Source organism: Vidua macroura, chromosome 6, assembly GCF_024509145.1.
Source record: "Vidua macroura isolate BioBank_ID:100142 chromosome 6, ASM2450914v1, whole genome shotgun sequence".
NCBI classification, from domain to species: Eukaryota; Metazoa; Chordata; class Aves; order Passeriformes; family Viduidae; genus Vidua; species Vidua macroura.
In genome coordinates this window covers 46723535-46736264 of record NC_071576.1, presented here as the reverse complement: position 1 = coordinate 46736264, position 12730 = coordinate 46723535, and the positions used below count along the sequence as shown (strand labels likewise).

Genomic DNA, 12730 nt, shown 5'->3' with positions numbered 1-12730 from the left:
TTTTCTAGAGTCCAGACACAGGTGGATCTGATTGGCCATCAGGCCCAAACAATCCACCACGATCTAACCAAGCGCTCACTCTAGGTAAACAATTCTCCAAACACATTCCACAAGAGAAAAAACAAGGAGCAGAAATAGAAATAGTTTTCTCTTTCATTTCTCTCTGTGCACTTCAACGAAAAATCCTGAGAGAGAAAAATGTGCTTGCCACATAAGGTTACAGTGATGAAATTGATTCTATATCAGTTTTACATCCATCTAAATGCTGGCTCCTTTTGTGTTGGTAATTTTGGATTAATCTGTTGGCAGCATGCATGTCAAAATTCACCCCCATTACTTCTATGTCATTGCTTTAACAATTTCATGCACTGTTCAGCCTTCTGCTGCTAGTCTCTGTTGCTTGTTAAGTTTTTGTCAAGATGTGCTGTAGAGGGCTTAAATGCCTCAGTCAAGGAAATGCAGTAATTGTGTATGCTGCATCTCTGAATTCGTAATTTGACTAGATTTTACCAGAGCTATTTTAGAATGGCTGCCAAGGGAGTTCCAGCCACCCAGTTCAGACAATCTCTGTGCTTGAAATAAAAGCAGTGATGTGCAGTTGTATGGTCATGTATAAGGCTGTGTGTGCTCTGGTGAAATTCTGGCCAGTGGAAGAGTAGCAGAAAAAAATCCTATGGCCACTTCTGCAGAACAACATTACTGATAGAACATTGCTGCTTGGTTTGGCAGCCTGTGATCAGCAAGTCAGGACTACAAAAGCAGATATGGAAAAGACCTCAGTCACCAAGTGTAATTGTACTTCTTGAGATATTTGTACAGTGGTCATCCTGTGATTGCTGTGGCAAGAGTGCAGTTAGATTTCCTCTTGATATGTTAACTGATAGAAACAGACCCCACATTCTTAAAAAATTGTTTATTCTTCCTAAAAAAATAAACCAAATCAGGTCTCAGCTGAATTTTATCTTAAGGTTATATAATGATACATATAGGCCCTTTTATTCTGCAGTGTGATTCAGAATTAAGATAATCTTTCATGTAGATTCTATTTTTAACAACAAGCATATTGCAAAATAAATTTACCCTGTCACTAAACGAACATCAAAGGTTAGCTATGCTGATGGAACAATTGGAAATAGTCTCATAAAAGTTTAAGGGTAGGGAAACAATGCAATGACATAACCATGACGCAAAACACATCTTTTATCTCTGCTTCTGCATCTGCATCTGCTGCTATAACAAACACACTTGCCATGCAACCAACTTTTCTTTTTTATGCTTTGGATTTTAGCAGTGATTTTTGTAGCACTGGTGTTGGGGGTCCTAGGTCAAACATACAGTGAAAGCTTATGGGAAGTTGTACTGCTACTTATGGGCTCCAGGAACTTTTAAAAAACCATCTCTGTTAATACTCAGCTGTAGAACCTAAACATTAAAATCCTCTTTCTTGTCACTAGTTCTTCTGCCACTTGCATAGTGACAGCATGCAGAATTATAAAAAATATCTTTGGTAACAGAAGCACCTGAACACCTGACCAATATGGAAAAGAGGAAGGTGACTTCTGATTAAGCTGACTGGAAGCAGGAATGGCACAAGGTTCCACAGAAAGGTCAACTCAGGTATAGATAACTTATGTAAGCTTAGGGCAAAGATGGTAATGACAAAGTGGAATTAATTTTGTTGCAAAATGATTGGTTAGTTCAGGTTGTCAAACAATTTATGGTAAATAAATTAATGCATACGTACAGATGTTATATGCGCATTACCAATAAGGTTTTTCTGGGTTAAAATATATAGTCCAAAAACCTTTAAGTTAAGCTGAGCAAGAAATAACCAGGCTATGATGTCTAACTCAAAGATTGATTATTTCTAAAAAACATATAAAACAGATGGTAGACAGGATCATTACCCTTCTGTCAATAAGGAAACAGAGACAGTATAGTTTAGGAGTTTAGGACACCTTCTAATGCTAGCAAAAGTACAAATACCTAGGACTTTTGGAGATAAGCATCTGTATTTATTTCTCTTCAGATTACCACAGCCATGTAAGCTCAAGTGTGAATTCTGTAAGAGTGGTCTCAGTGCTTAAAGACATATTGATGTCCCTTAATCTCTAGTTAGGGATGTCACAGCAAGCCACACATATGTCAGAAGAAGGGACAATGGGAAGTTGTTGGTCACTCTGAGGAGCAAAGACTGCAGAAGGAAAATTGTCCTGTGTAACTTCACAGCTCAAGAAGGAATCATGCTCCCTGTACAGGCAGGACAAAGCTGGAGCAGCGCAAATCAGTCTCTAAAATTTAGAGGTGCTTAGCTAAAAATAGCTCTTCTCCTACACAGAATGTATTAAAATTATAGAAAATACCAGCAGATTGAACTGAGGGATGGTGCAACTGTAGCTGAGGGATGATTCTCTTTCCCAGTCACAAGAAATGAATGAGACTGATTCCATCGAGATCTAGGAGTTTTATGGCAAAGAAACCTGAATGGAAAACATGAAAGTTTCCAACTTACACCTGTCAGCATACACATCCAGTTTAATCTAAAAAGGGGTCAGGTTTGCTGTGTACATGGAGTTGCTGTTGCAGTTTTCAAAGACTGTTATAGGAATTAAGTAATGGAAACCCTTTTTCTTCTGAGGTGAGAGTTCTAGCCAAACTATCTAGAAAAACACAGGGAGGAAAAGAAAACCTCAAAAAACAGTCCTTTGGGAATCTCCTAAGTATTTTTAGGAAACACTTCTGAACTAAGAGTTTTGGTGGCATAAAAGACAGAAAATGCCAAGTGGGGAGATGTCTCTGAGGTATCAAAAGTTAAGTATGGTAAAGTAACCACTGAGGAAAGATCTCTGTAGACTGTCTTTTTGCTTTGTTTTCTATGAATGGTTAGTTCTAACTGATTATTACTGGGTTTATTTTTATTTTCCAAGAAGGAAAATAAAGTTATATTCTTCCAGTGATAGATTAATGAGGGAGAAAAGGGTTCCTACTTAATTTCAGTCAGGATCGTTAAATGATACACTATGTAAGGGTAAGAGAAGCACAAATTTGTATTCTCAAATAGAGAAAGGAAAAAATCTAAAACATTTTGAGATGTATTGAGGGAAAACAGGAAGATGTTCAGATAAAGTCTAGGCTATAGTTGAGATAAAATTATTAATAAAAAAATAGCAGCTAAAGAATATGCTTTTATGATAAGAGAATGTTTCTAGTTGAGCAGTCAAAAGGCTAAGCAAAAAGTTTCCTTGATGTTTTGAAAAATATAAAAGTTCTACTTGTATTATGATCAATGAAAGTAAGAAATACTGTAAATGATCAAGAGGATTACAGATTTCTGGTCACTGCATTGAAAATTTTTTGATGAGGAAATGTAGAGACTGGAAGCAGATGTGTTACAAGATGTCTTGAAGGAAGTGTGCTTTGCCTCAAGGAGCCTGTGTTTTGTCTTCTGGAGAGAGTTGCAGAAAGACCTTCTAAATAGAACTTCTCAGCACAAAATAATGTGCATGTGGAAATCCTGTATTTCCGAAACAGCATTCTGAACTGGTTCCTGATTCTGTTTTCTGCTTTCTTCTTCTCCCAAGGAACTTCCCATCTTTCTCTGCACAAAGCTGACCCTATAGCTTTTGTAGGATCTGATGTGGGACAGCAGACTGAAATTTTATCATTTATGTAGAAAGTAAGCCAGAATGAGCAAGAACGTTTAGGAGAATTAAGAACAGTAATGTTTTTCCATTTTCCCTTCTTCTTTTTACTTTTTCTCTAAAGCTTAATATTATGTGAAGATCTCTATAACTTTGATGGACATTCTGTTACACCATGATAAGGTTTGAAAGAGCACCTCTTTTTTCTGTAAAATCCTTGAACCTACTGTTTCACCCAGTCTCGATTATGTTTTGGGCAAAATATGCAGTATGGGCAGTATTTTGGTTTAGACATTCCTAAGAGCTGTAAAAATTAAAGAAATCCAATAATTGCCTGCAAAATAATTTTACAGCACATGATGTGCCATTTTATTTGTAAGGGTTACTGTTAATAACAAAGTGCTTCAAAAACATCACTTAGTTTTTACAGAAATAATTCTATGTGATGATGAAAAATTAAAAATTCTTTGGTTTTGAAGCCTTTATTTTAAGGTCTCACCTTAAAATTTCTTCAAGGGATTTCTTTGTTCAGCCACCCAAAATTCATTATTTGTTATGGGAGTTGCTGAAGGTTAAACTTGGTGTGAGCGTTTGAAGGATTTAAAAGCACAGCATCCTGTAGATGAAATAGAGCAATAAAAAATTACATGATTACTGAATCAATATTATAGTTTCCTGTATGCTGAATTCCTTCATTTATGGTGAAAAATGATTGTCTGTTTACTTCTTATCTTCTGCAAATATCACACCTGTTTTTTCACCCCTCCTCTTGCCTCCTCCCTTTGAATTCCCCTGTGACAGAATCAATTGCCCCAGTGGGTATTATAAAAAGCTGAGGTTCCAGTGGTGTTCCATTCACCCACCTTAGCCACCATGGGGCTAAGAGCGGCCAGCCTCCTCCTCCTCTGGCTGGCTCTTTCCTCTGCTAATGAAATAAAAAAAGGTAAGCTCTGGAGATAAAAGGGTATCAGATTGCCTCCTGGAGAATAAGGAGAGAGTTAAAATATCGCTGTGGTGCTAGAAGGAGGCAGGGCATTTAAATAATGCTCTGGAGTTTTAGGATGCCTTAAATTGCTTAAGCTTTCAAATACTGAGACTACATTGCTTAGAAAAAATTGGTAGCTCCTACTTTCTTTGGAGAGATTAGTGCCTATCTCTACTGCATTGATTTCTAGTTTGATGTGCTTGGAAAATATTTTCAGTGTTGCTTTTCTTTCCATGCATTGAGTCTATACTAGGTATGGCAAGAAAGGAACTGTAAGGCAAGAAAGGAACTGTAAGGCAAGAAAGCAACTGGCAGAAAGGAACTGTAGGACTTTGAGAGGTTAATTGTTAAAGCAATGAAGGAAATGGGTGATTGTGTTGTCTGTTGCTTTGGAGCAACGTAAATTGTTCCTGAAAAATGAATGTAATAACATTGAAAAAAGCTTATTTTGTCATTTAGGACATTTTTAACCCTTTTGCAAAAGGTCTGACTTACTGTATTTGCTATCAAATTTGAAGTGATGGAATTGAGCACTTGTACTGAAAACTGGTTTTTAGAGGAATAGGTGATTAATTATATCCAGTGATCAGGTTTGGGCTATTGAGCTTGTCTGCTGTGTCTTGAACTTAGCAATGGGAGGAAAGCTTTACCTTGCATTTGGTTTCCCAGCTGTGAGCTCTGGATGGATCTCTGTGCAGCCTTCCTTCTGGGGAAGGAAATGTTCCAGCTTGGCTGGATGTATCTGGTATGATTGGTACCATCAAAATACAGTAACCTAGAGGTTTTCTTAGCAGTTTTGCTTTCTCATGTTAAATGCTGCAAGAAAATCTTGTGAAATGTTAAGATTCCCAAGGAAGCTCAGCTTTTATGATTCACCCCTAATCTACAGTACCTGGAGATTGATCAGATATTGTTGTTAATTTGTATTTTTTTTTTGTATAGATAGCAGGAAAAGGAACAAATAATCTTCATACTTTGGTATTGCAAAAACTTTTTTTTTCTTCTCCTACTACAGCTATTTTCTGACCTATCTTCTGAAAAATTCCTGTCTTGCAGTAATAGAAATCCCTACTGCTTTTAGGAAAAGAAAGAATTCCCTGAAATCTCTTGTTGTGCAGAAGCCCTTTCATAACCTTGAGACTATTAGTCTTCCAGAGTTGGTAGTACTTTCTTGGTTTTCTATGTGTTTTGTTTCTACTACATTTTGCACCAGGGAAGAAGATAGTTCTTGGAAAAATTTAATATTGATAAAACTAATACTGTGATTCAGAATAAAATAGTATGCTTGGCACAGAAGCCAAGTTAGTGGTCAGTATTAAGTTTCCTCACCTGTTGCAGGTAAGTTTCTTCACCTCATTGAGGATTAAAGGATATACCCTGGTCTCAGAATTATTTATTAACATCTTATTCTGCTTTTGAGATTTCCATATTTTCAGCTGACCTGGCAGATACTTGATCCTGCTTGAAATCTGTGGAATCACTGTGAACATAATTGCAGATGGTTCCTACTGTAAAATGGAACACAGCGTTTTTCACATTGGATTGTTTTTTGCACTTCTTTTCATCTCTATTTCTTTTTCATCACTAACAGGAAGGACAAGAAGCCATGGCCACTATGTCTGCAGCACTTGGGGAAACAACCATTTCAAAACTTTTGATGGAGATGTCTACCAATTCCCTGGTGTTTGCGAGTATAATTTTGTTTCCGACTGCCGAGAGGCTTACAAGGAATTCTCTGTCCACATCCAGCGTGCTCTCAACAGCAATGGCCATCCTGAGATCCAGTATATTCTGATGAAAATCAAGGATATAATGGTCTACCTCAAACCCAACCTGGTTGTGGTGGATGGGCGGATGTAAGTTCCTTTATTATAATGGTATTCAGAGAAATGTGCCAGGAAGATAAAAGCAGGATTGATTCTTAACACAACTGTCTGTGTACCATTACAGAAACTGCTGCAAAGCATTTCCACAGACAAACAAACAAATAAACAAACAAAAAAGCCTTTTGAAATTCAGCATTAAAATTGCTTTGGGGAGGGGCTTTAGTACTAATTATCATTTCTACACAGGCATAAGGGATTATTTAAATACAAGTCAGGAACAGGTTTGAGTGAATTGTTCTTCCAGTTGTGCAGAAAACAGTGCAGCTCATGAGCCAGATTTTTCACTGGCTTAAAATGACGTAGCTTCATTTGTTTAATTTAATTTGTTTAATCATCTTGAGTTTACCTTAGCAGATGGTCTAGCAAATCCTTGAAAAGGAAATGCATTTCTCTGGGATCTTTTCCTCTTATTTTCTGACAGAAGAGAGGTAGTTTTTTCTGATCTTAATAAATAATTTTTAAAGATATGATGGCCATTCCTCAGGGGAGTTTAACAGATATAGCACAGGTCAAAATTCACACTAATTTATCTGTGGCACTATGTACTTTTTCAGACTAAGCAGTGTTATTTTTCTCCTCCTATAACAGGATTACACAAGAAACTCGTCTGACACCATTACTGATGCTAAGTAGTGTCTTAACCTAGTCTTTCCTATCATTAGCTTATCCTTGTAGTGTGTGCCTTTATAGTCTGAAGCAAGTGAAGCAACTCATGAGTTAATTAGTATGTTTTAACATAATTGGAAAAAAGAGAACTTTTTAATTGTCATTGGAGAACTTGGTTTTGCCCAGAATTCAGCTTTTGCTATAAAGTTTGGAAGACATTACAATGAAAATATGTTCAAGGATTGAAAGTAATATTCAGATTTCCAAAGATCATACTAGAATGCATAATAAAATGACACAAAGTTACAAAAAAACCATTATTGCCTCAAATTGGAAAAGCTCTTTTTGTGTACTCAAGTCTTAAAAAGAACTCCATGAAAAACAAGTTAGAAGTCCTTTTAAAACAGTTTCTCTTAAATGGAAACATTTTTGTCTCAGACTTTTTTGTCATAAAACAACAGATCCCTGCCAAACTGGCTTTTAGTGCTTGGAGAATATTTTTTTTTTTTTTTTAATTTTTATTTTTTTATAAATTATCTATTGTCATGTAAAATAGCATTTCACAGTGCTGAAATGAAAACTGTAAAGTAGAAAAGTGCATGGATTAGCTTTCAGGTACCTGATCCACTGATTGATCGAATGTCCTACTATTAGAAAAAAAAATAAATATTCTGTGCTGTGATACCAAAAAGCTGAGACGATGTCCAGCCTTTTATGCTTCCCCTCAAGAAACATAATCCCTCAAGACTTCATTGTTTATTGATGAACAATGCAGTCAAAAGCAGAAAAAATGATCTCTGAGTTTGCACCTAGATATGTAAGTCATTTGGGCATGTTAAAAAATGCCCGAGGTAAATGCTGTAAAAACCCCAGTGACAGAAAATCAGGAGAAAAAGTTCTCCCAGTCAAGAGACTAGTTAAGAGATGAGCATACACATGCATAAATCTTGATGGATAACAATTACATTGGTAAATCTGTAGAAAAATCACCAGTTATTTTGACTGGATTCCAGTTTACATTACTTCTGTTTGAGCAGACTCCAGTTCTCTGGATTTCACAGGATAAGACTGCCTGCCACAATTCTTTTATTGCTGAATGAAATTCAGCAGTTCTGTTTATATGTAAGACAGACAGGAATTATTACACAAAAATATCTATGTTCAGCCCTCTGCAAAGTGTCTTCTGTCACCATTAACAAGCTCAGTCCTGTCCACTTAAAACTAAGTAACTAACTACTGAAACAGCTACTGAATTTCTCTTAACATGCTCTTTTCCTTTCAAAATTGTGTTGGCAGTCCCTGTAACTGCCTGTGCATTCTGAACTCTCTCTTAAGGAGGCAGTTCCTTGCAATGAAACATTAATTCTCTCTGAAATGATTATGAGATATTTTGGTAAAGAAATGCTGTAAATTATGTTGTAGCTCCTTTCATTGATGTAAATTATTAGTGAGTATTTGAATATCCTCTGTTAATACCACAATGATGGTGTTTTTTCTTTGATTAATTTGAAGACATCTGACATTTTGGACTTTTTTAAGTTAAAGAGCCCGAAGTGTTGGGTAGGCTTTTCCTCTGATATTGCTTTGCCTTTTAAATGACTTTTTGCAATGAGTTATTGTCCCGAGTGTCAGAGAGAGAAGACTTTATGCCTCATTAAAACAAGGCACTCTGTGCAGTTAGGATGAGGTAGTCAGAGTAGTTTCTTGTTTCTTGCGGTATTTGGCTTATTATAGACATTCATGTCAACCCTTAAGTTTCCTAACTAATGCAAAGTCTGTGATTTTCTTCCTAGTGTGAAGACACCATACTACAGCTCTGGTGTCCTCATTGAGAGCAATGAAATTTACACCAAGATTTATGCCAAATTAGGCTTGATTCTGATGTGGAACCAGCAGGATGCCCTGATGGTATGTATGATCAAAGTATTTTTAATTGGTCTTTCTTGGGTTTCATGGGATATTTCTCTGTCTCAGTAGGAAAAAAAAAATAAGGGGGGTGAAAAAAGGGAGAAAAAAAAGATAATTATTTTATGTTTTTCCTTTGTCTTTTCATTATTTAGGTGGAACTGGACAACAAATTTAATAACCATACCTGTGGTCTCTGTGGGGATTACAATGGCATTCAAATCTACAATGAGTTCATCAAGGGAGGTGCGTCATCCCACCATACTGACAGCTGTCCCCGGAGATAGGCTGACAAGCCCTGTGCATAGAAACATCACAGGAGAGCAAATTTTACTTGAGAGGTTTCTGTGATTGTTCCAGACTAAACATTAAGTTCCAGTGTTGCATTCCTGAAATTCCTGCATTCTAAGTTTATTCTGTTCTAGATTAATCTTTTTGTTCTTTACTAGCCTTTTCCTGTTTTCCCTTTACATTTTAAAGCACAGTTAGACATCATTCAGAACAAGTACCTGTGTCTAACAGGCATATTTGTTACCATAGTAACTGCTTCCCTTGATCAGTAGAGTTCCAGGAATCAGGTGTTCCTTGTTATCAATTTTTGGGGCTCAGCAAGTTCTCTTTCTACTTTTTTTCTCATAGATGCAAGCTACAACTCAATTACATATGGGAATATGCAAAAGATCAGCAAACCCAATGCCAAATGTGAAGACCCAGATGAAACTCAGGCTCTTCCAAGCTGTAATGAGCATGTAAGTATTTCTTGTGGTGAACTTCCTTGGCATGGGCACATGGAGACATCCTTGTGCACCAGGAAGTTAGTTGCCAGAAGCTGGGAGGACTGTCCCTTCCAGGATATATGGTTACTTTTTCCTAGCTGTTCAAAAGACAACAGTTTTTTTGGTAAAATAAGAAATGTCCAGAAGCTCAGATACCTGTAAATCCCTTAAACATTATTCCTCTTCCTCCTCAGCATGACGAGTGTATGAGGTTGCTGACTTCCCCTGCATTTGCTGATTGTCGGCTGCGTCTTAATTTGGAAATGTACATCCAAGCCTGCATGCAGGACAAGTGTGCCTGTAATGGGAAGGACGACTCCTTTTGCCTCTGCAGTACCATCTCCGAGTATTCCCGCCAGTGCTCGCACGCAGGCGGCCGCCCGGGAGAATGGAGGACACAGAACTTTTGCCGTAAGGAGCTACACAAATTTTACAAATATCCAAATGTTTCATGCATGTAGCACCATGAAATTTAAATTCATTACTTCTTTACAAAGCTGTTGGGATGTTTTATAAATTTCATACCAGTAGTGCTAAAAATATTATGGTCTCCCTGTTTTCTTCTTCTATTACTTTTACTATTAAGAAATATTTTTCAGCAAATTCTGTTCCCATTAAAAAACCTGAGATTTCATGCTGCAGGAGATGGGAGTAATTTGAGCTATTTGAAACCAAAAGAAGTAAATGTAAAAACCAGGGAAAGCAGTTCAGATTTAGATAAACATGCTTTGCATGTGGAGTCTGGCTTGAGACACCACTGACTTGAAGGGAGTAGGGTGTATGATTTGTGGTTTCTCAGGAATGATGGACGTAACACTCAAGTGACTCCTGGTGTCTTTCTTATTCTTTCAGCCAAGACCTGTCCTGCTACCATGGTCTATAGAGAAAGCAGCTCACCCTGCACGGATACTTGCTCACACTTGCAGATCAGCAGCCTTTGTGAGGAGCACTACATGGATGGCTGTTTCTGCCCTGAAGGCAAGTGTTATTCTAGCCGTTCCATCTGGGACAAAAGCAAGAGCCTTGGCTAAGGAAGTCATACGAAAATACTACATGTAGTCAAATTATACCTTAGAAAAGAGTAGTGATACTTATTATTCCCCCCCCAGAGGAAAATAACTGTGAAATTTTCTGAGGTAATAATTGATTCATTAATAAATTATTTAATAGTTCAAACATATTAACACAGTGACAGGTAATAGGCCTGCTTTTTAATTCTCAACAAGTGGGTTTTTGATACTATATAGTAAATCACGCTTTTTAGGTTGAATAGTTCTGAGACAATGGACATCATTTGCCCAGAGAGTGGCAGTGAGGGACAGTGAGTGAAATTCTCAGGCTTGCTGTCAACCTTAGGAAAGAAGTTTACACACAGCCAAAAAGACTAAGAATCTAAATATGTGACATTCTGAGATTGTTCTTATATGCTTGCAATAACCTTTTTATCTGTGTATAGTTATATAAATTAACAGACTTGGATTTTCAAAGCTGAATAAAAGTGCTTTCCATTTGTCTTATATTACAAAAAATAGAGCCAGTATTCTTCAAAGTTTAGATAATCTCAGCCTGTGTGGCAAATTAGAGTTTTTCCTCTGTGGAAATTGCTTATTTGAAAAAGAGTTGGAATAGTAAATGTTGTGTTTTATAGGAACTGTATATGATGATATCAGTGAAAAAGGCTGCATCCCTGTTAACCAGTGCCACTGCAAACTCAGTGGAAAGGCGTATGCACCTGGAGAAAGCATTTCCAAAGAATGTGAAGAATGGTAAGGATCCTGGTTGTTGTTCAGCTTTCTTTGAATGGGCCTGCATTTTTCAAATTTCCACTTGGTCATAGGAGATGTTCTGAAAAATCTCTGAATTTAATGTTTATATTGCATGTCTATAGAACAAAATTTCTGGTAAGTTTCTATGGCATATGTCAGAGGGAAAATCTCAAGGAAATGGTCAAGGATACAGTTTTAAAACACCTGGGGATAGCTTGCTGGTTGCCAGATACACAGATACTTTCAGTGCTCTCAGCTCCTGTAATAACTACGAGCATTTTTTGTATTATTTGTCTGTTTATAGCACCTGTAATTCAGGCAGATGGACCTGCAAAGATCTACCCTGTCCAGGCACATGCTCAGTGCAAGGAGGTTCCCATTTTACCACTTTTGATGGGAAGAAATACACCTTCCATGGAGACTGCTACTATGTGTTGGCCAAGGTACTGTATACAGTGGGGCTGTTCTCTTGTAGAGTAAAACAGTGTCTGTGGGCTGATGTGTGTCAGCTGGGAGTTGTTATTCTATTCCACTTCCATAGAAGAGGGAAGCTGAAATGCTGGAAGTTGAACTTTCAGGAAAATTCAGTATTTAGTTGTAATAGCCCTAAGGGGAAGCTGGGGACTTACTGCAATGGGTGATTAACTCAGTGAGACAGAATACTGCCTATGCTGTCATTATCCAGTGGAGTCATTTGTATATAAGAAATTGAAAGGTCTCAGGATTAGAAGATCTTGGCCACTTCTGTAATAGCTATTTCTAAGTCTGAGTGTCAAAGTCAGTTGGGGAAAAGAGGTAGGCAGCTGTTTCATTCATCCCTAAAATATCTGGTGTCCGCTCTTCTAGAGAATGAGGAAAATCTTGTTGAGCTAAGAAAGTTATCGTAACTGATGAATTTAGTCTTTGTTATGGAAATCATCTCATGAGAGTTTTAACATGACTAATGGGCATTTCTTTCCCCGTGATTTTAGGCTATTGCAAATGAAAGTTATGCTCTCCTGGCAGAGCTGGCTCCCTGTGGCTCCACAGACAAACAGACCTGCTTGAAGACTGTTGTGATGTTAGTGGATAATAAAAAGAATGTAAGTGCTGTTCTGTGGATTCTGCTAGATATGTTGAAAATTAACATATTTCCCTTAATGTGGGTGAATACTTTTTTCTTCTG

The 12730-nt window shown here is 37.3% G+C and overlaps 1 protein-coding gene across 1 annotated transcript in view; it reads left to right on the top strand.

The window, feature by feature from the left end:
* The first annotated feature begins 4514 nt into the window (after positions 1-4514).
* The window catches only part of MUC2 (mucin 2, oligomeric mucus/gel-forming), a 53746-nt gene continuing 45530 nt past the window's right edge, over positions 4515-12730 (top strand). Inside the window, exons 1-10 of the mRNA XM_053980695.1 lie at positions 4515-4584; positions 6218-6482; positions 8912-9026; positions 9179-9269; positions 9663-9772; positions 9994-10210; positions 10652-10777; positions 11448-11565; positions 11870-12008; positions 12537-12647. Coding sequence (XP_053836670.1) covers positions 4515-4584; positions 6218-6482; positions 8912-9026; positions 9179-9269; positions 9663-9772; positions 9994-10210; positions 10652-10777; positions 11448-11565; positions 11870-12008; positions 12537-12647 — 1362 coding nt within the window. The remainder of the gene's footprint in view (positions 4585-6217; positions 6483-8911; positions 9027-9178; positions 9270-9662; positions 9773-9993; positions 10211-10651; positions 10778-11447; positions 11566-11869; positions 12009-12536; positions 12648-12730) is intronic.